The following is a 25,462-nucleotide window of genomic DNA, read 5'->3' on the forward strand; positions in this document are numbered from 1 at the left end:
TTTGTGTCTTTCCCTCAACCCAGAAGGGCCCCTTGCGGCGGGTGCTGCTCTTCTTTGTTTCAGACGGATTGAGTTGTTGAGGGGGTGGCACTAGTGGTCATCGTATGTCTAAATTTGCTCTTGCTCTGTCTCCCACAGGAGAAAGGATGCAAAGTTGCCTCAGTGAGTCAGTTCCCTTAGTAAAAGGCTCTCATAACATCGCCTCATATTGGGTAGATTGGGTAGCTCGCGTTTATGTCCTTGGGCCAAGCTATCAAATTGTTGTAGACATTTCCCTGCAGCTGATTTGCTGAATCAAGCCTTACATGGTCTCTTTCCCTTTGATGTTTTCTTTGGGAAGGGAAGATTAGTTACTTAGTTCACAATGGTCCTTGTTTGTCTTCATTGGTTATTATAAGGGCTGCATATAACTCTTCGGAGAGCTGTGTCCTTTCCACAAGCTGAGAATGTCTGTTCTTGCCCTCAGTGGATTTTTCTGTATAAATTAAATGGGTCCTATATGTATCAGAATTGGACGCAGGGTGGAGGTAGGAAAAAAGTCCTGAAAAATACACCAGTATTCTCTTGTATCTATCAGTGTGAAGTACATAGCTTTTGCTTTTAGGAAGCATGGCCAAAGTGAAGGGTCATTTGCAATAATTAGTTCACCAGCCATCGCTGGTCATTTTTGTCACTAAGTAATATTTCATCGTAGATCCTGTTATCCAAATCTTGCCTCAGATTTTTGATCTGATGTGATTTTAAAAATCAGATGATTTTCATTTTAATACTTTAGAGAGATAATCCCTTGTTAGTTCACATTTTTCAGCAACATTCCCTGGTGTCTTGCTTGCTTGTCTGGCTTTTATGGCCATTTAAGTTTTTACCTCTTGTTTAAATCATAAGTTATAACCAGTTGTGATGGGGTGTTTGTTTCATCTTGGCACCTTAACCCTTCTGGTATTCCACAAAGCATCTAGTCAGACACGTTACTGAGTTTCCATATCCATTAAGAACCCTGGTAGGTTGGGAATTCAGTGGCCTCTAAATCCTACAAGCTTATGAAGACTTGGGATAGATAATCAGTGAAAATATATAAGAACACATTTTTAAGGGGCGCTTGGCTGGCTCAGTTGGAAGAGCATGCGACTCTTGATCTTGCGGTTGTGAGTTTGAGCCCCATGTTGGGTGTATAGATTATTTAAATTAGTAAACTTAAAGAAAATCATACATTTTTAAGAAGAATTCTGGGGAGGTGGCAGAGCCAAGAAAATCCCTGGACCGAATGGCTTTGGTGAACTCTACCAGACATTTAAAGAAGAACTAATACCAGTCCTCAAAGTTTTCTACAAAATCGAGGGAACATTTTTTAACTCATTCAGTGAGGCCAGCAGTACGCTGACACCAAAGCCAAAGATACTAAAAAGTCTACAGACTGGTATCCCCATTGATCATTGATAGAAAAATCCTTAAAAAAATACTAGGAAACATCATTAAGCAGCATGGTGTAAGATTATTCACCATGACCAAGTGGGATTTATTCTTAGAATGAAAGGGTAGATCAACATACAAAAATCAACCATTGGGGGCACCTGGGTGGCTCAGTCAGTTAAGCATTCTTTTTTTTTTTTTTTTATTTTTAAAAAAAAATTTTTTTTTTCAACGTTTATTTATTTTTGGGACAGAGAGAGACAGAGCATGAACGGGGGAGGGGCAGAGAGAGAGGGAGACACAGAATCGGAAACAGGCTCCAGGCTCTGAGCCATCAGCCCAGAGCCCGACGCGGGGCTCGAACTCACGGACCGCGAGATCGTGACCTGGCTGAAGTCGGACGAGTCAGTTAAGCATTCAATTCAATTTTGACTCAGGTCATGATCTCACTGTGAGTTCGAGCCCCTCATTGGGCTCTGTGCTGACAGCATGGACCCTTCTTGGGATCCTCTCTCTTCCTCTCTCTCTGCTCCTTCCCTGCTCATGCTCGCTCTCTGTCTCCCCCCCCCAAAGTAAATAACCTTAAAAAATCAACCACTGTAATATACCACAACAATAAAATGAAAACTGATACCTCAACTGATGCAGAAAAAGAATGGACAAAATTCAACACCCTTTCATGGTAAGAACACTCAACAAAATAGGAAAAGATGGAAACTGCCTTAACATAGTAAAAGCCATATTTAGAAAACCATAGCAAACCTAATACTTAACATTGAAAGACTTAATGCTTTTCCTCTATGATCAGGAACAAGGGAGGGACAACCTCTTTCTCCATCTCTTTCTTTTTTTCTTTTTTCTTTTTTCTTTACATTTATTTATTTTTGAGAGAGAGAGAGACAGAGAGAGACAGAGCACACATTGGGGAGGGGCAGAGAGAGAAGGAGACAGAATCCGAAGCAGGCTCCATGCTCTGAGCTGTCAGCACAGATCCCGACGCGGGGCTCGAACCCACAAACTGTGAGATCATGACCTGAGTTGAAGTCGGATGCTCAACTGGCTGAGCCACCCAGGCACCCCGCTCTTTCTCCATTTCTATTCAACATAGTACCAGAGCAAGACAAAAAAAGGGTATCTAGAGTAGAAAGGAAGAGATAAAATTATGTGTTGGCAGATGTTATGATCTTATATGTAGAAAATCGTAATGAGTCCACAAAAAAACCTGTTAGCTATAATAAGTGAGTTTATTTAGCAAAGTAGCAGGATACAAAGTTAACACTTGAAAATCAGTTGCATTTCTGTATATAGACAGTGAACAATATGAAAAGGAAATTACAGGTGTCCCTGGGTAGCTCAGTCGTCCTTGGGTAGCTCAGTCAATTAAGTGCCTGACTTCAGCTCAGATCGTGATCTCACGATTCGTGGGTTTGAACCCAGTGTTGGGCTCTGTGCTGACAGCTTAGAGCCTGGAGCCCACTTTGGATTCTGTGTCTCCCTCTCTCTCTATGCCCCTTCCCTGCTCACACTCTATCTCTCTTAAAAATAAACATTAAAAATTTTTTTTGAAAAGCAAATTACAAAAACAATTCTATTAACAAGATCAAAAAGGATAAAATACACTAAAACCTTGAATTGTGGGTGACTTGTTCTCTGCATGTTTCGCAAGATGAGCAAACATTTCTAATAAATTTTAACTTGACAAATGAGCAGTGTCTTGCAATACGAGTAGCACGTGATGCTGAACGTCACATGATCACAACCTAGCCAATGGTTCTTGAAATTTGCTTTGATATACAAGTGCTTTGGATTACAAGCATGTTTCTGGATTGAATTATGCTCTCAAACCAAGGTTTTGTTGTACTTAGGAATTAACCAAGGATGTGAAAGACGTATGATGAGAACTATAAAACATTGCTGAAAGAACTTTAAAAAAGACATGAAAAGTGGAAACACATCTCAGGTTCATGGATTAGAAGATTTAATATTGTCAAAATTTTAATATTGCCCAAAATGATCTATAGGTGCAGTGCAATTCCTATCAAAATCCCAATGATATTTTTTGCAGAAGTAGAAAAAATCATGCTAAAATTCAAATGGAATCCCAAGGAACTTTGAATGGCCAAAAACAATCCTGAAAAGGAAGAGCAAACCAGAGGGCTCTCACTTCCTAATTTCAGAACTTACTACGAAGTTTCAGCAATCAAAACTGTGGTATTGGCATAAACGCAGACATATAGACCAATGCAGTAGGATAGAGAGCCCAGAAATAACCCTTGCATATATGGTCAAATGATACTTGTCAAGGGTCCCAAGACTGTTCAATGGAGAAAAGATAGTGTTTTCAACTAATGGTGCTGGGACAACTGGATATCCACATGCAAAAGAATGAAGTTGGACCCGTAGCTAACACCAAATAAAAAACTAACTTAAAATAGATCAAAGACCTAAGTGTAAGACCTAAAACAATAAAACTCGGTGAAGAAAACATAGGACAAAAGCTTTGTGACATTGGACTTCACAATGTTTTCTCAGATGTGACACAAAGGCATGGGTAACAACAGAAAAAACATAAAGTAGACTACATGACAATTTTAAAACTTGTAAAAATTTTTTTTAAAAAGAAAACTTGTATACCAAAAGACACTGTTCACAGAATAAAAAGGCAACCAACAGGAAGGGAGAAAATGCATCCCATAAAGGATTATTATCTAGATACTTAGAGAACTACTGAAACTCAACAATGAAAACCAAAGAGCCTGATTCCAAAAATGGGCAAAGGACTTGAATAGACATTTTGCCAAAGAAAATACACAAATAGCCAATAAGCACATGAAAGGATGCTCAACGTCACTAAACATTATGTAAATGCAAGTCAAAACTACAATGAGACCACCACCTCATACCCATTAGGATGGCTATTATCAAAAATAGTATAACAAGTGTTGGGGATATGGAGAAATTTGAACCCTTATGCACTGTTGCTTAAGAAGAAAAAAATACATGTAGCAAATATGTGACTAAATTTGTGGTAGATGTACCACAACTTGATTATTTCTTAAGTAGAGAAATGCTAAAGGCAGGTGTGTATATAAAAGTAATTGGAAGGAAATAGGTGAGGTAGAAATGAAAACATTCATTGGGTTGATCATTTTTTTTTTCTAATGCTCATTTGTTTATTGAGTGAGAGAGAATCCCAAACAGGCTCCATGCTGCACTCGATCTCACGTACCGTGAGACCATGACCTGAGCCAAAATCAAGAGTCAGACACTCAACTGACTGAACCATGCAGGCACCCCTTGGGTTGATTATTCCAATTGGCCTTACAATTGTCTATTAAAGAACACAGCTTGGGGCACCTGTGTGGCTCAGTCAGTCTGGCGCCCGACTTCAGCTCAGGTCATGATCTCATAGTTTGTGAGTTTGAGCCCCATGTTGGGCTCTGTGCTGACAGCTCAGAGCCTGGAACCTGCTTCGGATTCTGTGTGTCCCTCTCTCTCTGCCCCTCCCCTGCTCATGCTCTGTCTCTGTCTCAAAAGTAAATGAACATTAAAAAAAAGTTAAAAGAGAAAAAAACACAGCTATCCTCTTATCCAACCCAGTTGTGAGCCATCAAGTTTTCAAACTGTTGCATTTTGACAGGACAGGAACCAAAAGCAGCAATGAGCTGGAAACAGCTGGAGATGTATTTGCAATCTGGAATCGGTATTCATACGACAGTGATGTCCCATGCCCGTGCATGATGGTTTATGGGCAATTAGTGTCATTCAAAGGGCAAATAAGGGCTTCGTTCAGAAGGCTAAGGCATGGCTCTGCAGATAGATGGACTCAAAGCCTGGCTACCACTTAGGAGCCGTGTTTATCTGGAGCAAGGATCCCATTTTATCTGGAGCAACCATGCCATTTAAGCCTCAGCTTCTGCATCTGAAGATGTGAATATTAATAGTTATTACTTCATAGTGCATTGTAAGTATTAAGTGGGGTAACCCATGTAAAATGCTCACCATGGTGTGTGGTAAACATTAATAAATGTCAACAATGTAAATTTTTTTTAATTTTAATTTTTATTTTTATTTAAAAAACTTTTTAATGTTTATTTATTTTTGAGAGAGAGAGGGAGGGAGAGAGAGGGAGAAAGAGAGACAGAGCATGAGTGGGGGAGGAGCAGAGAGAGAGGGAGACACAGAATCCGAAACAGGCTCCAGGCTCTGAGCTGTCAGCACAGAGCCCGACACGGGGCTCGAACTCACGAACCGTGAGATCGTGACCTGAGCTGAAGCCGGATGCTCAACTGACTGAGCCACCCAGGTGCCCCAATGTAAAATTTTTTTAATTAAAATTTAAACTGACCTAATTACATTGTTCTAGTAAAAGAATCAGATTTCTAGATAATTATCTAACACTTCATCCTGTAAAAGTTAAATGATCATGCTTTCTTTTCAAATTTCTTGCAGAAATATTGTATCTACGGTGAATCTTGGCTGTAAGCTTGACCTAAAGACCATTGCACTTCGTGCCCGAAATGCTGAATATAATCCCAAGGTCAGAGCAATTACAATGTATTTCAAATTATAATAATACAGGAATTTGTTGTTAAAGGTCCCTAGACCAAAACGTGTTATGCATAAGTTTGTTGATACCAACAAAATGAGGAATTAAAGAAAATTGTGTATTGTTTTTTATTGAGAGACCCTAGAATCACAGCAGTCTACAAGATAAAGTACTAAATTTATTTACCCATTGTGATGGGGATCCTGTGACATTAAAAAACAAAATATGTGGTATGATTTCATTTATGTTTTGAAAACCATATAGAATGGAATGATACGCTGTCTGGAATTTACTTGAAAATAAAACAATTAGAGAATTGGGGAAGGGCACATGGGTGAAACAAGATAGGCCAGAAGTTAATAATTGTTAGGGTTGGGTAATAATTACAGGGAGTTTATTATATTTTTCTATGTATAACTTTTAAACTTTATAATAAAAATATTATGGGGTAAAAATACCTATGATACTTTTTACATTAACATAAGCAGCCTGAGTACATGGTAAGGCTTTTGTCTCTGCATTGGTAGATAAGTTGTTTTTTAAAAAAATAGTAAATATTTGCATTCACAAACGGACGGACATTCTTCAAGGACTAGACAGACCAGGCCTCTGAGTGGAGATGATCGGATTGAAGAAGAGCTCTCGGGTAGGGCCCTGTAGAAGACAGTTCCCCTAAAGTGGGAGAATCTATTAGCGTGCTGTTTACTTTCATACATGGGGAACCACTGTTAAACTGGTTTCATTTAACAAAGGAAAAATAAGATTTTATATAAGAAAAAAAGAGAAGGCAGAAGGACACACTTGAGAATCTGAGTATTCTATTTGACAGGCTATCTGTGTCAGTGTCTGTGCCTCTCAGTTTTTCCAGATTACCGCCATATCCTTTACTGATGTCCCTTGTTCCCCCTTTGGTGAAACTCCCAGTCTAGGTTGCCCATGCGGATTTGACTCCTTTTCTTTTGTGGTGTCATTATTTGAATGTCATCTTGAAATAGTGTCCAAGTGGCAGCATGTAAGCTTACCTGGATGTTAGACAATGGAGAAATATCATAAGAAATAAGTGAAATTCACTTCATACATCCAGTATTTTTTAGTTTGCTTACACCTAACCAGAAGGATTAACTCCCCAAGAATCAGCTTGGTCAATTTTAGGAACGGAAAGTCTTTTTTCTCAACTTATTGATTGTTCTGTTATGTGCCTCCCTGCGCCCCCCAAGTATTTATCCCATTTGTTAACAGTTGTGCCAATACTACTTGGCCGGCCAATAAATAGTTGAGGACACTTTTATTATCTGGCTCTGTTTTAGCCAGTGAAGTTATGATAAAGCATTTGTTAGGTGAGTGGTTTCATTTGTTGTTTGAGCCACAATCCAGAAACTTCTGTTTTAGTTTGGGAACTCCTGGTCAGGGTAGAGATCTCATACACTGGGTGAAATCATGTTCTTGTACCACATTTTGTCAACAGCACAAAATGATTAAACACAAGGGGAAGAAGTGAGAAAGAACAGGCAGTATATATACCAAGTGTGTTGTCCTATCCTTGATTCCAAGCTCTTGGGAGGAAGCTGTATTTTCGGGAGTCATCACTTTCTGGAGGCCTTTTAGTAGATTCGGGGTCAATCTTCAGGCAGAACCCATGCCCAGTTGGATTCTGAGTACATGCAAACCGGGGAAGTTATCCATGTGTCTAATCCTGGTGCTTGAGAATGGTATTTCAGTTAGAGTCTCAAATGTTTTCTTCTACGCAGTTTGAAGCTGACTTTCACTGATAATCGCTTTCATGTTTCTGTCTGCTGCCTGTACATCACCTAGAGATGTGTGCGGTGATGTTTTCTTTAGAAACGTGGCTTACCCATAATGGGGCATGCGACTGTGTATACGACTGACATTGGTTTGACCAGGGCAGGTTTCCTATGCTATCCAAAAGTTTGCATTAAGTCACTTTGCTTTCATTAAAGACCTACATTAGTGCCTGTTTTTGCCAACGGAAAGAAATCTGAAGAGAATTTCTGCTTTTACAAAATGGTGATTGTTCCTCACTTTACTCCATTTGGGTTTATGAAAGGTTTCACAGGAACACTCTACTTTTCAGTAGCAGGGGAAACCTGTTTTTGACAAGACCAGGATATATCAAGGTTGGGACAGTTAGTGGGAGCCAGGCCAGTTTTCATGCATCTTTCAGGAACAGTGTCATAGGGTGAGAATTTGCAGGGATTTTGGGGTGTAACACCCTGTCATTAGGGCTAGGATTGTAGGCCAAGAAAAATAAAACTCTTTTTGGAAACTTGGACTGTTTTAGCGCTTGCCTTTTAACAAAGGAAAACTTCAGTCAACAGGAGAACTATGTACATACTATTAAACGGTGTATCTAAACTTTGGGCACTCAATCAAATCTAAGAGGAAGTTCAGAGCCTTGCCCTCTATTATGTGAGAACTGAAGATATGGCATTTCTCAGCAGCCTTTTGAACTTCTCAAGTTGAATATCCCCAATATTTTTGTAAAATTTGAATCAATGTACGTATTTGTTTTTTTTTTTTTTCAGTGTGGCTTTTTGTGTGTGTGTGCATATGCATAAGTATTAAAACTTGAGGATGACTTTGACACCCAACTATTTTGAGATATTTAAATAAAACAAAGAGAAAGACAATGACCAAGTTTCTGCCTCCCTCCTCAACCAGAAAAACTATATATATCATTGTGTCGTCATTGGCAGCTAACCCTAGTAAGAACTGCATGAGTTAGAGAAGCCATTTTCCTTAGAGTAGGCTGTACAATCAGAAATCTGATTGTACAGAAATCAGAAATCAGAAGTCTGATTTCTCTAATAAGTCATTAATTTATTTTTAATGTTTTAATTGGAGATAACCAAAGAAAATAGACAACTCTTATTGTCCTAATAACATAAACCCAAATCTTATTGAATGTTAATATTTACTCATGAACCTCTAGTAAGATAACTGTTTTAGTAGAATGAGCTTTTGTAACAGAATATATCTTATAACAACATTTAAAAGTTACGCTGTATCAATGTAAAAATATTAATGTAAAATATACCTTGATTATTTTAAATATATGAGTCGTTATTGAATGACTTATTCTAGCATGTATCATCAGAACAAAACAGAATGAAGTAGGTTTAGATTTATTTTCATAGTTTACTAAAATACGTTTTCTTAAGGAAAGGGAAGTAAAGTGGTTGGGTTTAGGTTGGACTAGTATTTAAGAGTTATATAGAAAGCAGACAAAATAATTTTGTAGAAGTGTAGGGGTATGTTTGTCAGCTGAACCAGGTAAGTTGGATAAATATATGTTAGCTGTACATTGAGAAAAAAGTTAAGTGATGGTCTTGGAGTGAGTTTCTAAATCTCTGTCTTTTATATACAAGTGAGAAAGACGTAGCCTAGGTAGAAATGTCCAAAATAAAAGTTGCTGTAATAACTGTCTAAGAAAGAAAATGACTCCTTTAGTTATTGAGACTTTTTGGTCTGCTTGGTTGAGCTAATTAAAATTTGGAGGACATCAAATATGGCTAATTATTTTAGAACCCTTTCTTTTTACAGTAAGAATAAATCTTTATGGGGCGCCTGGGTGGCGCAGTCGGTTAAGCGTCCGACTTCAGCCAGGTCACGATCTCGCGGTCCGTGAGTTCGAGCCCCGCGTCGGGCTCTGGGCTGATGGCTCAGAGCCTGGAGCCTGTTTCCGATTCTGTGTCTCCCTCTCTCTCTGTCCCTCCCCCGTTCATGCTCTGTCTCTCTCTGTCCCAAAAATAAATAAACGTTGAAAAAAAAAAATGTAGCAATCTGTACTTTAAAAAAAAAAAAAAAAAAAAAGAATAAATCTTTATGGTTGCCCAGTAGCCATTGAGGAAACCACAAAGATACTTCAATGTAAAAACAGTTCTTTTTTTTTTTAATTTTATTTTATTTAGAGTGAGAATTTAAGAAAGAAAACGGAAAAGCCAGAACTGTTGAACTTCTTTCATCATTTAAAGCATTTTACCTTTGACTTTGAAATGTAATATCAGCATATTAAGTTAGACAGTACATATCTAATGTTGAATTTTTGAAGGTTAACACACAAACCTGAATTTGTAAGGTTGAATTTGTGATAAACTGTAACAATTTCCTTAATGAGAAGATAAAGTGTATATTTATTATCTGTTGTGCCTCCTATAGTCTCAACCATTTCTATTAGTTATCTTCAGCCAGAGCGATTCAATGTTGTGTCCTACGGACATAAGGAAAACTAGCAGGTAGATAACCAAGAAATGTCTTGCTGTCTGTTCATCGGTACACGTCATATGTCCCTTTTTTAATCGTTTAAAGTGGTAAAATAAACATGTATAGCTCCATTTGTCCTTCCACCAAGTAATAGAATGGCTCTTATATAGCATATAAAAATGAAAGTAAAGGCTAAATAAAAACTGTTTATTGGCCAGGTTTTTATCTTTATCTTAAGAAATTATGTAAATATTAGACATTTTTAAAGTATTTTTCTAAAATCCCAAGGTAGCTAAGATCTGGAAGTAACCATTTATGCACTGTGGTAAGCCAGTATACAGTGTGTATGTAGCATTATAATAATCTTTTATCTATTATTTTATTTTGGATACATAATTCTACAATGTTATAGTCTCTAATGAAATGATATTATTTGATCAATAAAATCAGTAGAGGGAATTTAGGAAATGCAAGGTTAGGCTTTTCTGAGACTTGTACAAACTAGAATGTAGTGCTTGTATTTTTGCATGGTGGTAAAATCAGCAGGAAGACAGAGCAGTTTTAAAACTAAAATTGCAAAAGGAATCTAATTTGTTAAAGAGCTATCCTGATTAGAAATACATGAATATTTCTTATGTAATCATCATATTAAAATTTTAGAGTTATTTGCAAGTAATTTTTTGCTTTTTATCATGTAAACTAGTAATGGAGGCCATTCATTCAACCCACAGCTGAAATATGTTCCCCTCGAGTTACGATGTTAGCAGTAAAAACATTGTTAAAAAGTCGAAATTAAAAATAAAAAGTTTGATTTTTTTCTTAATTTGCAATTTTATGTGTTGATACTTTAATACTGTTTCTAAAAGCTAGTTGGAAACAGAAGGTCACTCCACTACATATTGATATGTTTGTAATTTGATTTACTCCCTCTGGAGGTAGAAAAGGTTTATCAATCGATTTGCCAAAAAAAATCAGTAAGTTAACAGTTCTAGGAGCTAGCAAATATAAGGTAGAAACAGAGGCACTGATATTTATTAAGGACGTAATTAAAGTAAAATTTTTTGCAAAGATTAGTTGTTGTTGCAATGGTGTGGAAGAATACACAGATCTTGGTTCAACGTACTCAGTAGTCACTGTATTCTGCTCCCTGTGCAAAGAAAAGCATGCGTGCTGCCCGGTGATGTAAGAGACCCATGTACAGGAACATGTGCCAGGGATTTTGAGAACTCTCCATTTTACCAGTCGTGACGTTCATTGTCTTACTCTCCTAAAGGAAGTCAGTCTGGCGTGACCTCATTAACAATTGTCTCTGACCATTTTAGCGGTTTGCTGCTGTTATCATGAGAATAAGAGAGCCCCGAACCACTGCACTAATATTCAGTTCTGGGAAAATGGTGTGCACAGGAGCCAAGAGGTAGGTTTAAGGAGTTTATTCTCCTGGTTGTACGTTACCATGGTTACTCAGTTGCATTTTATGTGTCTTTGATAAAATGGAACATCCAAGCTGTTACTAAGAATCCCTTTATGTAACAAATTTTATGTATAACACAAATTCATCCCCAAGTGAAAACAAATTGGTCATGAATCACAAAATTTCCGAGCAGATGGTGTGAGAGTGTATAGATCTGCTTGGTACTGGCAGTGGGACAGACCACGTGTGTTGGTCATAGATGCCCGCTGCTCCTTGTTGTAAATAGGCTTCATCATGAGAGTTAGGGTTTATTCAGGTCTTAAGATGTCTACCCCTTTCATAAATGCTGTTGCCTATATTCTGCGTCTGTTTGAAGTGATCCTGTCTGTGAAGGTTAGTGCTTTGGGGCCTTGGCTGTAAACCTTGTCTTACAGAGTTCATGTAACTGGTAGAAGGCGAAGGTTGGAGGAAGATTAGTGGCATCAGCTTCATAGAGCTTGAATAAGTGAAGTAAATTAAGCTCTTAAAATAAAAATTAATATGACTTGGAGTTGTCTACACACCAAGAGGGCTGCAGATGTTTTTGCTTATTCTGAACTTTGAAGTTGTCTTTTTTTTTTTTTTTAATGTTTGTTTAGTTTTGAGAGAGAGAAACAGTGCAAGTGGGGGAGGGGCAGAGAGCTAGGGAGACACAGAATCGGAAGCAGGTTCCAGGCTCCAAGCTGTCAGCACAGAGCCGGAAGTGGGGCTCGGACTTGTGAAACAGCGAGATCATGACCTGAGCTGAAGTCGGACGCTTAACCCACTGAGCCACCCACGCGCCCCTGAAGTTGTCTTTAATGAGGGGAAGGCCATTGGTGTGGACACAGTGGTTCCTGATCTCCTGTGTTGCCTTTTTCAGAAGGCAAGGTGTGGGTCTCTCCCTGGCTTCCACATAAGTCTTCATTTCGGAGTCTTGCTTGTTTTTTCCTGGATGCGTCATCAAAAGTTTCTGGCTTATCAATAAATGCTGGGTGTTTTTTTTCTTTCCCAGACATGCTATTCATTCACTGTTTAGCTGTCTTTATCCATTTGCTACACACTGAATAGTGGGTATCTAGTTGCATGATTATTTTATCAAGATAGGAATCCACAAATAAATTTATTTTCCTCAAGAAAAAAAAAGCATTGCAAGTAGGTATGTTTAATTTCTGTTATCCCTAACCCTTGCACTTGAGAGTCTTTTGCTTATGACAGTATTATTGCTTCTATTTTGCTTTTCTTACATAGGCTGTACATTACTAAGCCATAGTTTTATCCAACAGATGAGTTATAGGAATGGATAAAGAGAGATTTAATATAAAAGAAGATACAATTAGAGTATGCATTATCTAAGTATAAATCTCATTAATATTTTCCTATTAAAGTGAAATTGTTAATTTTCACCTTAGGAATTTGTAGGCTAAAATACAGTAATCGTAATGATCATGGTGATGATGAGATGTTCCACATCTGTAAAATCTGGGCATATCAGTAGTCTGATGAATTGAATTTTGAATTCAGTAATTTTGAATTTCGAATAAAATTTTATTTTAGCTGGCTTTGACTATGACTATCTCACTTTTTCTTCTCCCTAGTGAAGAGCAGTCCCGACTAGCAGCAAGAAAATATGCCAGAGTTGTACAGAAATTAGGTTTTCCAGCAAAGTTCTTGGACTTCAAGATTCAGAATATGGTGGGGAGCTGTGATGTGAAATTCCCTATAAGGTTAGAAGGCCTCGTGCTGACCCACCAACAATTTAGTAGGTGAGTCTGAAATGTATTGTGATTGCCTTTGGCAACAATTCACTTATAATCTGTGTAAACATTATTCATGATAAAACATACGCAGAACAGTCGGTATGTAAGAACAAGGGATGTACTGATAGATGTATTGAATGTTGAAGTTTCTTCTTTCTGTCTTGGAAAATACATTTTTCTCACCATTCTCCTACCTCCCATTTCACTTATTGACATCCACAACTCCCCTTGACTGGGATGAAATTGGCTCCCTGTTATTTTATTGCTCAATAAGTGCATTTTAAATGCATGAATTAAATCCACAACCTGTTATGTCAACTCTTGTCCCCAGTTGTTTGAATTTCTCTAGTGAACATTATACGAGCTGTACCAGTAAAGTATAAACTTGAGTGAAATGATTATTATTTCCTCTTACTTTCCCTGCCACCTACAAGGCCACTGCCCACTTCTCCAGCCTCTCTGCTCCCAGCACCGCTTAGACTTGCCCTGCCCTTCTTGGACCAGGGCTCTTGGTCCAAGTTTTATACTTGGCACCTTCTTGTTATACTTTTCACCTAGGAAACTCCCACTGGCACTTCAGATATCCACCCAAGATCCCACTTCCTCAGAGAAGCCTGTCCTGCATTTCCCAGTAGGTTAACCACACACATCGTTACTGTTTTCAGTCTGTCTGAACTGGGAGCATGAGGCTGCTACGACATCAGAAAATCCAGACTCATTAGAAATAGAGTTCGTTGGTCTTCAAGTGCCCATGACAGGTCACCCTCACTGGCCTTAAGTTCTCTTTCCTGTGGGTTGGCCTCGCAGTGAATTTGCCGTTTAGTCAGTATTTTCCCTGCGCAGGTCCTCATTTTACCTGAAGCATGGACAGCTTTTAATTTCTAAACTGTTTTTGTAATTTTCCTCCTAGTTACGAGCCAGAGTTATTTCCTGGTTTAATCTACAGAATGATCAAACCCAGAATCGTTCTTCTTATTTTTGTTTCTGGAAAAGTTGTTTTAACAGGTAAGTTGTAACAGGAAGTAGTATCCAGAGGTTTGCAAGAGTTTCAAGAACAGCATTTTCTCAGTGCTGAGAAGTAATTTCAGTTGGCTGGCAAGTGGTGAAGACACCTTTGCCCCTTTCTTCTCCTCACCCTAACACTCTGATGGGAAACATACGCACCAAGGGGGTGAGAGCAGGGAAGACGGCCATTACATTGCTTAAGAGATGGCATTTTAAGCTGGAAATCCTCCTGTAAAGCTTTGAGATTCATCTGTGTCGTTAGGAGACAACAGAGGGAAGTTTAGAAGAGCTTGCTTAAAGGCAGCAGGTGGGAGAATAAGATTGGGTCATTCCTTCTGCACTGCTTGGGTCACGAGCTGCTCAGGTCACAAGCTGGTGCAGGGACTAACACTGGTCACATGTGGTGGACTGCAGGGCAGGAGGCTGGAGTCATCTAGGGCACTGTTTTGTGGCTTAAAAAGCCATTTTAAGAAAATAGTACTTTAAAAAGAAAAACAGGGTTGTATCAAGGGATTCCCTCATTAGTGTTCTAATGTCTGCATCTGTCAGTCTAACTGGGAATGGAGAGAATTGTGCTTGTGGTGTTAAAGTAATTTTACCTTTTAAACATGTTAAGAACAGCTATTTCAGACTCCTCTCTTCTCTGACTTGTCTTCATAGGTGCTAAAGTCAGAGCAGAAATTTATGAAGCATTTGAAAATATCTACCCTATTCTAAAGGGTTTCAGGAAGACGACATAATGGCTGTTAATGTACTCCTGCCTCTGCACCCACTTGTTCTTTTTTTTAAAAACAAATCAGTTTTGGTACATTTAAATGGTGGTGTTGTGGAGGGTCCCAGTTTGGTGAGAAGATGGGCGTTCTGTGGGTTGCAGCACCAGGTGAAGCTCTCCAGCGTGCACTCCCCGTGGCGATACTGGGAAGTGGTCTTCTGTGCAGAGAACACTGCAGCATTATGTAAGTTGCTCGTACTGTGCTGCTGTTTGAGTTGTGCTGCCTGTTTATTTATATTTAGATTTTAAACACATACTGCTGTTGACAAGTTGGTTTGAGGTACAGAACTTCAAATGTTAAAGCCACCTCTGCAGTTGATTGGACTTTTTCTTTTAATTTCTTCCCCATAAACCAGTTTTTATATTTCTACCAGAAAAGTAAAAATCTTTTTTAAAAGCGTTGTTTTTCTAATTCGTGACTCCTAGGGGTTATTTTTGTGCCAGACACATTCCGCCTTTTCAGTATTGCAGGACAGAATAGATGTATTAAGGAAAACAAATGGCTGTACATATTTTTCTTCCTTCGGAGTACTCTGTACAATAAATGCTGTTTATAAAAGTGTTAGATTGATGTTATAAATGATACCTTGTAAGATTCATGTGACCATACTGGTAAAGTTTGTATTTTAGATATAATTGCCTGAAACCATTTCAGTGTGTGCTTGCTTGCTTGTTTGTTTCAGTCAACATTTCATTGTATGTTGCAGTTTTAATGGAAGAACTACCTGAAAATTTAAGGTTGGTCACGAAACATGTATTTATGATGTTCCATAAATTGAGCACTTCCTGTTTCCCAGATACATTGCCTGTAATTCTCACAAAACCTGTAACTAGGTTTTGTTCCTTTTTTTTTTTTTCCCAACATTTTTTCTTTATTTTTGGGACAGAGAGAGACAGAGCATGAACGGGGGAGGGGCAGAGAGAGAGGGAGACACAGAATCGGAAACAGGCTCCAGGCTCTGAGCCATCAGCCCAGAGCCCGACACGGGGCTCGAACTCACGGACCACGAGATCGTGACCTGGCTGAAGTCGGACGCTTAACCGACTGCGCCACCCAGGCGCCCTTGTTCCTCTTTCTTAGGTGAGGAAACTCTGGCCTCAGCTGAGGGATGAGGCATTTGTCCCAGGTTACATAGCCAGTGAGTGGCAAAATCAGGCTCCAGGGCAAAGTCCTTCAGTATTAAAGCTGGGGTATGTGTACAGCCTAGTGAGGTGTTTTTTCTCATGAACATTAGCTGGAAATTTGTAAGTTCTTGGGTGTTCTTGCTGGCGTTAATTGTAAAAGTATATTTTCAAACAGTTCAGAGGCATACAATCAGAAAGGAAAAAGTTCTTCTGCTTACTGTCCCGGGGTATCTCCCAAGCCCCATTCTGTACAGGTCCTTTCCTTTTGGGGTGCTTTTGATCCCATATTTAGAAAATACTAAAGCATATGTTCAGTTTTATATAGCTTTGCCTTTTTTTCCCCATCAGTAGGTCATAAACACATTTCCATGATAGGGAATCCAATGGCATCACAAATGTATGACATCTCTTAGGTACCATTATGTATTTACCTGTTTCCTTAATTATGGCCATTGATATCAGTAATGTTAAGGATCATTTGGAAAGACATCTATCCAAGAAAGAAATCTCTCCACGTGTAGATCTTCTCTTAGATTCTTCAGTAAAGTTTTATAATTTTTTCATATAGGGCTTCTACATTTCATAAAAATTAATTCCTAATTATTCTCTGGTTCCTATTAATGAAAATTTTCATTACATTTTAGTTCTTGTTGACATATCTTCTTCCTAATCACTCTTCTGAATTCTGAAACTTCTACCTGTGAAACACCGCACACACAGATAGCCTAAACAAATATGTCCAGCACAGTGTACTCCTCAGTAGACACCCCTGCAGCCACCACCTGGAACCTTGCCTGTGTCCCTGAAACCCCTCCTTCTGCTCCTGCCCAGCCACAGCGCCTCCCACCAATAGATGTTATCTCGAATTTTGTAGTCATCACCTAAATTACTAATATAGGGCAGTCTTCCATTAAAAAAAAATTTGGTGTTTTTATGCACGTATTCCTTATATTCCTCTTCCATCTCTTTTCCTTAAAATTTACAGACCATTTAGCTGGTAGTTTCTTTCAGTATATGTTTTGCTATTTTCAAATTCATGGTGTTATTCAGCCTGTTCTTCTGTTCTCTGTATTTCCTGCAAATGAGTAGCTGCATCCAGACAGAGGCTTGATACCTTTGTAAAGACTACAGAAATGCCATGTTCTTTTGTTAGGAGTCAAGTCTCTGGTGTTCTCTCTTTTAACATTTGTTTATTTTTGAGAGACAGAGCATGAGCAGGGGAGGGGCAGAAAGAGAGAGGGAGACACAGAATTGGAAGCAGGCTCCAGGCTCCGAGCTGTCAGCCCAGAGCCCAACGCGAACTCGAACCCATGAGCCGGGATATCATGACCTGAGCCAAAGTCAGACACTTCACCGACTGAGCCACCCATGTGCTCCATTTCACTGTATTTTATACACAAATCTTTTTTAAATATAGGTACACGTATAACATGGGCTAACACGCCAGGACTTGCTCAACTAAAATTACAGTCAAATAGCCAAGTAGTGGGTGACATTAACAGATGGTGTAACATCCAAGAAGATGTACTTAGGGTGGCAGTGCCATTTCCAGGCCAGCGGGGATAGGTGTGGGAGAATATGAACCAATGTAGATTAGCTGTCGGTCTTCAAGCACTGACCAACAGCAATGTCCTTCATGCTTGCTTTAGTCCTGGGCTGGCATCACTCCTGTTCAAAGACGTCACTGTAAAGCACTCGGGGCTAGGAGCCTTAGCATGGTTAACAGATTTGGCTGACCTCAGGGCCTTCCCTCAGGCTGCTGTGTCCTGAGCTAGATTTCCCTACGGAAATTCCAGCGCCTCATTCCTACCTCCTTCCTCGGGTTTACTTCCCATGTGGTACTGAGATAGAGGGGAAGGCCATCATTCTTGCCTTGCAGTCTCTTTTGAGCAGTGCTGCTGGCTGATCAAGGTTGTTTTGAGGTAGAGCTTCTCTTCAAATTCAGTTGAAGTCCTCACACGCACCAGCCTATTTTTCTCATTGTTCTGGACCTCTATGTATACTAGAGCCTGGCTGATTACCAGACAAATCTCTTCAGGTTTTACCCAAATAATTTTCTCTTGGTTTTAACACTGCAAATTTTAGGAGGAAAAACACTCTAATAGATTGTCTTAATTAGGCAATTAACCCACTTTTATTCAAGTAGAAAGAAACAAACACAGGTAAACCAATCACTTCACTTAGTCTTACCATTCATAGTTAATTAGTTCACACCAAGTATGTATCTTTCCAGATTTCTGTGAACATAAACATATAAAAATACTTTTATAAAGGATATGAACATACTATGAGTATCTTGGTGTCCCTTTAAACCTGTATCTTATTTGATGTGCATATAGGTCTGTATCATTAAGACTGCATTACCTTCTGCTGTAGGAATACACCAAAATTTATTTACTTGTCGCTGGACATTTTTGTTTCACTAATATTTACACATTGTAAACTCACCAAAAACAACATCTTTGTCTCTGGTATAATTATTTCCTTAGGATAAAGTCCTAGTAATGGAATTGCAAGGCCTAAGACAGTATGAGCATTTGTAAGGCTTTATGATGTTGTCTTTAGGGTGTATCTGTTATATCTTGCTTCCAGACAAATTCCTCTGTGTAGCCAATCCCCAGTCTGCAGCTTTCAGCACAGGTGAAGACAGCCACAACACCCCAATCGACACTCCTGCCCAGAGTGTCGGCCTTCAGGTAGTTGAGCAGCTGAGGCATGACCTGAGGAGAGGATGACACAATTAGGTCTGTTTTCAACATACCTTCCTTGCCAGAGTGATAGGGATCTTGGGTATTTCAGTCTCCGGCTTTGACACTAACTTAATTAATTTTGGATATAGTTTTCACAATTCATTTTTTTACTCAAGAAACAAGTATCACCTACCACTTTGTAAGGTTAGTAAATCCACAGTACAAGAGCATTTCTACCCAACCCAAATGGATTGTGATAACAGTTCCTTTTGAAAACCCATTTTCATGATTCTATCCATTTTTTCCCTACCAGATCCAAAAACCCTAAACTGAGAAGGGCCTCTAAAACACTTCCTGTCACCAAGTACAAAGGCCGTAAGTGCCAGAACAAGAAAAGAAGGTATATTTAAAATTACAAATGTAACAAAATGGAGACACTAAAAATGATGATTTAACCATACTGAGAGGTGGGGAGGGGTGGTCAAGATGATAGAAGCAACTGCATTTAAATCCTTTTTATTGTACAAGTCAGTCAACGGATAATGTCTAAAAAACTAATAAACTGACAAGTTATCAGAAAAAGCACATTATTTAGAAAGAGAAAGGACTACCAGATAAAACAGTAAAAGACATTTCCCTCCAGGGAACAAGGTGGGACCAAGGTGTCCCTTAGGTGGGACAAGGCACTTGCTGTAAATAACAGGACCCATGTGCATATGTTACTTCAGTGAAGTTTTATAGCATTTAATTACATAACCCAGGGTGACTGTATATTAGAATACTTTTTGAGGTCATACCTGGAATTCAAATATTCTCTTGGCACCACAGGGGCAATCTGGAATATCCTTTTCTTGAGGGATATTTTCACCAGAGATCCAGATGGGTGCAATCCCTCTGCCATATCTGAGAACCTAAAATCAATCAGGATCATGTTCAAATCACAAACATCTCACCTAAGTCTCCCTTGGTAACATGTGCTTTGATAATCTGGAGAAACTCTGCACATGCTCCTACACATGAGTTCCCCTCACTCATCTGAAACACAGTGAGGTTCCCTCACCTCAGACCTGGCACCATTAATGCTTTCTCAGTGTCATCATTTTAGCTCATCTGACTTGGGTTATCAAAATCGTATTTCATAAAAGATAATACGGTTAGAATCGGAATCCTAAGAGTATTTTGTGTAGTTTCTGAATCCAAAATGTAGCCCAGAGTTTGTGCTTACTTTCACACAGATAAAAGGAACCTGTTTTAAACTCAGTTAAAAATTTTAAAGGGACAAATGCCAAGTGAAACACTTGTTTAGATAAATACTACAGAGATAAATTTCATTAGGTGTTATATATCAACGGAGTGGCCTTCCTGTTTTGTCACAAGCATATACATTGCTAAAAACTACCTTCTCAGTGTTTAGGACCCGGGTCTGTTCTTCCCATGATCTTCTTCCCCTGGGTACTTGATTCAGTGACTGCTTTATAGGAGTTTAGCTGAGTTTCCTTCAGTGATTTAGGTTTATGGCGAATGTCTTTAAGAATGATGTTAATGGAAGAACAGAGATGAAGAAGAGAAACGTCTGCTGAGCACTTGCTATGTGCCTATACCCTCCCTTCATCCGCACAACCACCCTGTTTTTTCACACTGGAGATGGAGTTACATCAGAGCTTATAGTGTAAGTCAAGGATCCAGGACTCTCGCCAACACCAAGGCGCATTTTTCTTTTCACAAAACCAGGGTTTGTGTTACATGTCATGTTGGTTTCATAAGCAAGAGTTCCCTGTTGGACACATGGGCAAAAATATTTTTTTCTTTCTGCTACTGGTGCAAACTTCTTGCATCACAGGCAGTATCTTACTCATCTGCTATCTCTGATCCTTTCTTTAGACGATAGACCCTACATGATAAACAGGACAACCTGTAGTCTTTCAGTAACTACTGAAAGGATCAGCAGACCATCTGTGTGAAGGATTCCTGTAACAAGACCCTAGCTTTATTGTAGTTCTCTCTTCTCAGGGATCTTACCCTGAAAATACCACCTGAAAAGAACACAAGAAAGAGTTGTATGAATTCTAGTTTACCTGTTCTGGCTCAAGGGCTATTTTAGTTTTAAACTTCTGGAAAATTTTATCTTCCCTGGATTCATGTTTCGCCATGGAATCCAATTCCTCCTCAGGTACTTCACCTGAAAAATCATCAATGTAACTGTTAGGACAATAGGAATAATCCCCATGGCCTGACATCTTCCACATGCCGAGGAAAGGAAATTTCAAACAACCAACTTAGTGTTAAATTGGAGTGAAGGCCAGATGTTCCCACAGGCTTTCCCTAAACTTTTAATTCATTGAAGTTGGTGCTTCAAGACCATCTGACTTTCCAGGCACTCCACTTTACTGTGTAGGTTCCTAGTAAGTACCTCTCTTTAAAGCTTCAAATGAAAAGAACAGACCCAAGTCCTGGGTTTAGGACTTGTGTCCAGCAGAGATGACAGGACACCCAACAGATATTGACCCTTTTATTTTCACTACTGCCCTTTAGGCATCTGGACTCTCCCTGTCTCTTCGTGTTTCATGCATTTTTCCCAGCTGTTATACTCATTCAGCCATCACAAGCTCCCTGTTGACCTACCCACTTGTTCCTCACACTCCTCTCCTGGAATCCCAGCTATCTGAACCACTGCTGTCCTCAACAGAATTTAGTCTGTGTTACATGTACCAAAGAATATTTTTGATATCACCTGAATATGAACTATAAACCAGTAAGCTGATATTCTAAAGTCTATTTAGATTCTAAAACCTCCTTTTGTAGTGCCTAAGGGCTCAAATTCTGGAGTCAATATCATGTGAGCTCAAACTACAGTTCTAAAACGTTAACAGCTTCGGTTACATGACCAAACAAGTTACATGGAAAACCTCAAATTCCTCACTGCAAAATGAAGTACAGTTTCTAACTCTACTGCTTTCAGGATTTTAATGAGATCACGCACAAACAGCCCTTGATACAGACTAAGTGTGGGATAAATTTGGCTACTAATCTGTCTCTTAGGTATTTGCTTTGGCCGAGGCACTACACCTAGAGTGTGTTCATCTCTAGATAACCTGTAAAACTGCGAATCTGAAACCGGCCACACGAAAGAGAAACATTTAAACGACCCTGGTCACCTGCCAAACACTAAGCACTCTCACTTATTTGATCTCGATCTGAAAAACATATCTTGGATCCAGAGGAACGTACCAAGTTTCAAGCATCTTGTGGAGCCCTACCCAAATGACCACGTGGATACTTGCCCTGACATGTCTTTATCAGAACTAGAATATATCTGATACATATGCCAAGGAGGGGAGGTACAGGAAGTATATTTTCAAATGATATAATATTTGAATAGTATAGGCTACATACTCCAAAGTGGGTTAACTTTTCCTATCAGTACCTACCTCTTTTCTTGACATACTGAGCCTTTTCTTTCAAGCATTATATTTAATCACTTAATGAATAAAGGTTCTAAAACTGATCCCTTACCCATGCTTCCTATAATTTCTGATTCATTTTCTTTTTCAACAACTTCAGGTGTAATCTCATCTTCTGTTTCTATTACAATTTCAAATTCTGGAAAAAGGAAGTTGTGGTCTGGAATTGTTCTGTCCAAATATTCTGAAACAAGAAAAGGTAACTAGCATAATTACTAGTCATTTAGTTTTATAGAGGGTCTAATAATTTCCCAATTCTAAGGCATATTCTATGTAGTTAACATTTTTGCCAAATAAATATATGTAGTTCCAGCATTTCAGGTTATGGGTCATAAATTAAATGCCTGTATTGAGGCAAGTGTGGGACATAACTGAGTAGGTGGGACGTCACAGTTCCTTTCATAGAGCTGTTCATATCACCAGTTACCAAAATTTTGGAAAAGTATCATACTTTCTTTAATCTTAACTTTTATCCTCAAAACAAAAAACCTGGGTTGACAGATGCTATGAAACGGAGCTGAAACTTACAAGAACTGACTCACCTGATTGTGTACAAGCCTGCTTATGTCCCAATCTCCAGTCTAGAGTCTGATGCTCCTTACTGCAGTAATGTGCCTTGTGACATCTGGAGCATGTTTTGGGGCCTAAACAGCCACAAACTCTGCAGAGATGAGCACCAGACTTGAGCTGGAGGCACACAGACTCTCCTGTCTCTGGAGGAGGATTCTCAGAAGGTGGTTCATATGAGTAAAAGTCATTTTTCCTGGGTAGCTGATTTCTAAAAACTATAAGAAAATGAGAAGAGATGTTGTAAATACCGTAAGTAAAACAATGTAGCAATCCAAATATTGGGGACTCTGGTCCACACAGGACTGAAAAGACCACAGGTTTTGATTTCAGTGATCTTATTTTCCGAAAGGGGAGAAAAGGGAAAAAAAAGTGAAAAAGAACAAGAAACCAGTTTGGTACCCACAGCAATTTGAATTGGATCTTTGGGCTTATTCAATATAATTAAATAATGAGACTAACAGTTAAGTTACATTGATTCTACACAAATATGGAAACGTTATTGGGCCCAGCTTTCTAAAAAACAATTTTCGGGGCGCCTGGGTGGCGCAGTCGGTTAAGCGTCCGACTTCAGCCAGGTCACGATCTCGCGGTCCGTGAGTTCGAGCCCCGCGTCAGGCTCTGGGCTGATGGCTCAGAGCCTGGAGCCTGTTTCCGATTCTGTGTCTCCCTCTCTCTCTGCCCCTCCCCCGTTCATGCTCTGTCTCTCTCTGTCCCAAATATAAATAAACGTTGAAGAAAAAAAGGAAAAAAGAAAAAGAAAGAAAAAAAGAAAAGAAGAAAAAGAAAAAGAAAAAGAAGAAAAGAAAAGAAAAAAAGAAGAAAAAAAAAAGGAAAAAAAGAAAAAAGAAAAAAAAGAAAAAGGAAAAAAAAGAAGAAAAAAAAAAGAAGAAGAAAAAAAAAAGTATTTAAAAAAAAACAAAACAATTTTCATTATTTCAGTATAACAACGCCTACTTCGTACCAATCGATTAAACTCAAAAGCTGGGGCGCAGAATGCGTGAGGAAGCTGAGCGGGGCGGGGGGCGGGGGCCAGGCGCTGCGCTGGACTCTACACCGCCCCCCCGCCCCCCCCCCCCCCCGCCGTCGCCCCCAGGCGAAGCCCTTCGCATACATGACCCGGGCCCTGGCTCGGGAGCAGCGGCCGCTCACCGCGCAAACCGGCGCAGCACGGCGGCACCCGGCAGCAGAAGAGGAAGAGGCAGCGGTGGAAGGCGTCGGCTCGGTCGGGCAGCGGCGCGTAGAGCTGCAGTAAGAAGGCCAGCGGGCGGCCGCACAGCGCGCAGGCCAGCTCCTCTGGCCCCGGCAGCCCGGCAGCGCCCAGCCACGCCGGCCGCCCGCCCACCTTGCTTGGGAACTGCTCGCTGCGCAGCCGCCACGCCGGCGCTGCTTCCACGAAGCCCAGCTCAGCCGGCCCCACGCTGGCCACCGCCATGCAGCTGGAAAGACCGGCCACTCGCACGCTTGGACTGTCTGGCCGGAAGGCGGAAGTTGGCCACCGGAAGGCGCGCGGAACGGCGAGTCAGAAGCGATTGGGTAACAAGGGAGAGGAGGCGGGACTAAGGAAACAGCCCGATGTAAGCACGCTCGGTGCGACCCTAATTTCCGGTCCCGTGACGTGAGGGTGGGGGTAGCTTTTAGGGATTAGGGGTTAGGGTTAGGGTTAGGAATTTATCCTAATGAGCCAATAGGAGGTGTGTGCATGTTCACCAGCTGGTTCAAGTATGTCAGCTGTGTCCTTGGTTTTGGTTTTTTCCTCTGCCCTGCTCTTCGGACTTGTCGGCCATTGCCACTTCAAACACTGAGAGTTTTATTTTAAGTAAAAGTTTACAATAAAAATTCAACTAGAAATGCAACAAGTCTGAAACTGCAATCTACAAAAGTGAAAAGGACCATGGAGCTACTGTCCCTGCTCCTTTTCTAGCAGCAGCCTGCCACCTGCACGTGGCAGCTGACACTGGGAGCTACCTGTGGGCCAAACCCCAAAACCTGCCCGTGCGGGGCCAACGCCTGGCCATCCCATTATCCTGGGCCCCTTCTCCTGGCGCCATGAGGATTTTATTGGCTGTTTCTTGTTTAAATCTCAAGGAGGCATGAGCGAATGTAGGTGGGATTCAGCTATGGCCCAGATGCTTCTATTTCTAGTACCTATTTTATAGCAAAATTACATCTAACATTTCCTTTCTTTTGAAAACAAGTTTCCTTAATTTTATTTAAACTTTATAGAGTTAAAACATATAATGGGGTGCCTGGGTGGCTCAGTCGGTTAAGCCTCCAACTCTTGTTTCAGCTCAGGCCATGATCCCAGGGTCATGGAATCGAGCCCCTCATCCAGCTTTGAGCTGAGCGTTGAGCTTGCTTAAGATTCTCTCCCTCTGCTCTTCCCCTGCCTGCTCTCTCTCTCTCTCTCTAAAACAAAAACCACTAAAACCACCAAACAACCATGAAACATAACAACATTCTTTCATCTTAG

The 25,462-nt window shown here is 39.9% G+C and overlaps 2 protein-coding genes and 1 long non-coding RNA gene across 5 annotated transcripts in view; 2 read left to right on the forward strand and 1 right to left on the reverse strand.

Annotated features, from left to right (window-relative positions):
- TBP (TATA-box binding protein) overlaps window positions 1-22,473 on the forward strand; it is a 29,557-nt gene extending 7,084 nt beyond the window's left edge. For 2 of the 3 annotated variants that reach the window (XM_025912871.2, XM_086708369.1), the window contains exons 4-8: window positions 5,863-5,950; window positions 11,503-11,594; window positions 13,208-13,375; window positions 14,280-14,374; window positions 15,035-15,795. In XM_025912871.2, the coding sequence (XP_025768656.1) occupies window positions 5,863-5,950; window positions 11,503-11,594; window positions 13,208-13,375; window positions 14,280-14,374; window positions 15,035-15,114 (523 nt within the window). In that variant the 3' untranslated portion in view covers window positions 15,115-15,795. Of the gene's footprint in view, window positions 1-5,862; window positions 5,951-11,502; window positions 11,595-13,207; window positions 13,376-14,279; window positions 14,375-15,034; window positions 15,796-22,018 lie in introns of those variants that run through there. The other variant, XR_015251750.1, reaches the window with a different exon arrangement.
- LOC147581392 (uncharacterized) lies at window positions 7-5,431 on the forward strand. Its single transcript, XR_015251751.1, has 2 exons — window positions 7-1,575; window positions 1,807-5,431. It is a non-coding gene; the product is annotated as an uncharacterized LOC147581392 (long non-coding RNA).
- PDCD2 (programmed cell death 2) lies at window positions 18,387-24,484 on the reverse strand. Its single transcript, XM_025912868.2, has 6 exons — window positions 24,142-24,484; window positions 22,965-23,207; window positions 22,475-22,606; window positions 21,037-21,140; window positions 19,759-19,872; window positions 18,387-18,991 (listed from the first exon to the last, which is right to left on the reverse strand). Exons 1-6 carry the CDS (start codon window positions 24,422-24,424, stop codon window positions 18,833-18,835), a joined length of 1,035 nt encoding a protein of 344 aa, XP_025768653.1. The 5' UTR covers window positions 24,425-24,484; the 3' UTR covers window positions 18,387-18,832.
- Between the last annotated feature and the right edge of the window lie 978 nt (window positions 24,485-25,462).

This window comes from Puma concolor, chromosome B2, assembly GCF_028749965.1.
Source record: "Puma concolor isolate L17-30 chromosome B2, mPumCon1.1.hap2, whole genome shotgun sequence".
NCBI classification, from domain to species: domain Eukaryota; kingdom Metazoa; phylum Chordata; class Mammalia; order Carnivora; family Felidae; genus Puma; species Puma concolor.

Excerpts from the sequence above, each read along its gene's own strand:
- PDCD2 (XM_025912868.2), bottom strand. The coding sequence starts at position 24,424 with ATGGCGGTGGCCAGCGTGGGGCCGGCTGAGCTGGGCTTCGTGGAAGCA. Across the intron at positions 23,208-24,141 it reads GTGCTGCGCCGGTTTGCGCG|TTTTTAGAAATCAGCTACCC; the intron begins GTGAGCGGCCGC and ends ATTTTCTTATAG. Across the intron at positions 18,992-19,758 it reads AGAGAATATTTGAATTCCAG|GTCATGCCTCAGCTGCTCAA; the intron begins GTATGACCTCAA and ends TCCTCTCCTCAG.